Below are 695 nucleotides of genomic sequence, written 5' to 3' on the forward strand. Positions count from 1 at the left end.
AATCAGAAACAAAACATAGCCAAACAAAACAGATCAGAACAAATCCCTCCCATGACGACGTTCCGAAATCAAAGCACACATCAAAATAGAACAAAGTAGAACAAACCTTTCACATCGTCGCATTCCAAGACAAATCAGAAACAACAAAAAACATTTAAAAAAACAAAACAACCCAGATCAGAACAATTAATTAATCCGTAGCACCACCTTATTCCAATCTAAAAACGAAACAACAACTAATAATGCAGAAGACAAAACAAATCAAAATGAGGACAAAAAAACAAATCAAAATGAGGACAAAAAAACAAATCAAAATGAGAAGAACTCCCTCAAATTTCGACGTTTCCTCCACAGACCATCTTTCTACGATGTTGAGACTCGTGGCCTTGACCTTGTGCTTGTGTCACGTGACGCTGACCGTACAGGCAATTTCCTTAGTGCGCGTGACGTCACCAACCAGCTCGTACGTGGGCCAGGCAGTGACCACTGAGGATGGGCGGAGCTTCCACGCCTTCAGGGGCGTGCCCTACGCCGAGCCGCCAGTGGGAGATTTGAGGTTCCGGAAACCTGTGGCCAAACCGCCTCTTGGTGAGAGCGGAAACTGTGTGTGCGTCAGTCTGTCTATCTGTCTGTCTGCCTGTGTCTGTCTGTATACGTCAGTATGTGTAGGTCTGTCTGTCTGTCTGTCTGTCTAT

The 695-nt window shown here is 44.6% G+C and overlaps 1 protein-coding gene across 1 annotated transcript in view; it reads left to right on the forward strand.

Moving 5' to 3' along the window:
• Window positions 1–330: 330 nt before the first annotated feature.
• The window catches only part of LOC101863894 (gut esterase 1), a gene marked incomplete in the record, with an annotated part of 47,513 nt that continues 47,148 nt past the window's right edge, over window positions 331–695 (forward strand). Inside the window, 1 exon segment of the mRNA XM_035969581.1 lies at window positions 331–588. Coding sequence (XP_035825474.1) covers window positions 369–588 — 220 coding nt within the window.

This window comes from Aplysia californica, unplaced genomic scaffold (assembly GCF_000002075.1).
Source record: "Aplysia californica isolate F4 #8 unplaced genomic scaffold, AplCal3.0 scaffold00158, whole genome shotgun sequence".
Lineage (NCBI taxonomy): Eukaryota > Metazoa > Mollusca > Gastropoda > Aplysiida > Aplysiidae > Aplysia > Aplysia californica.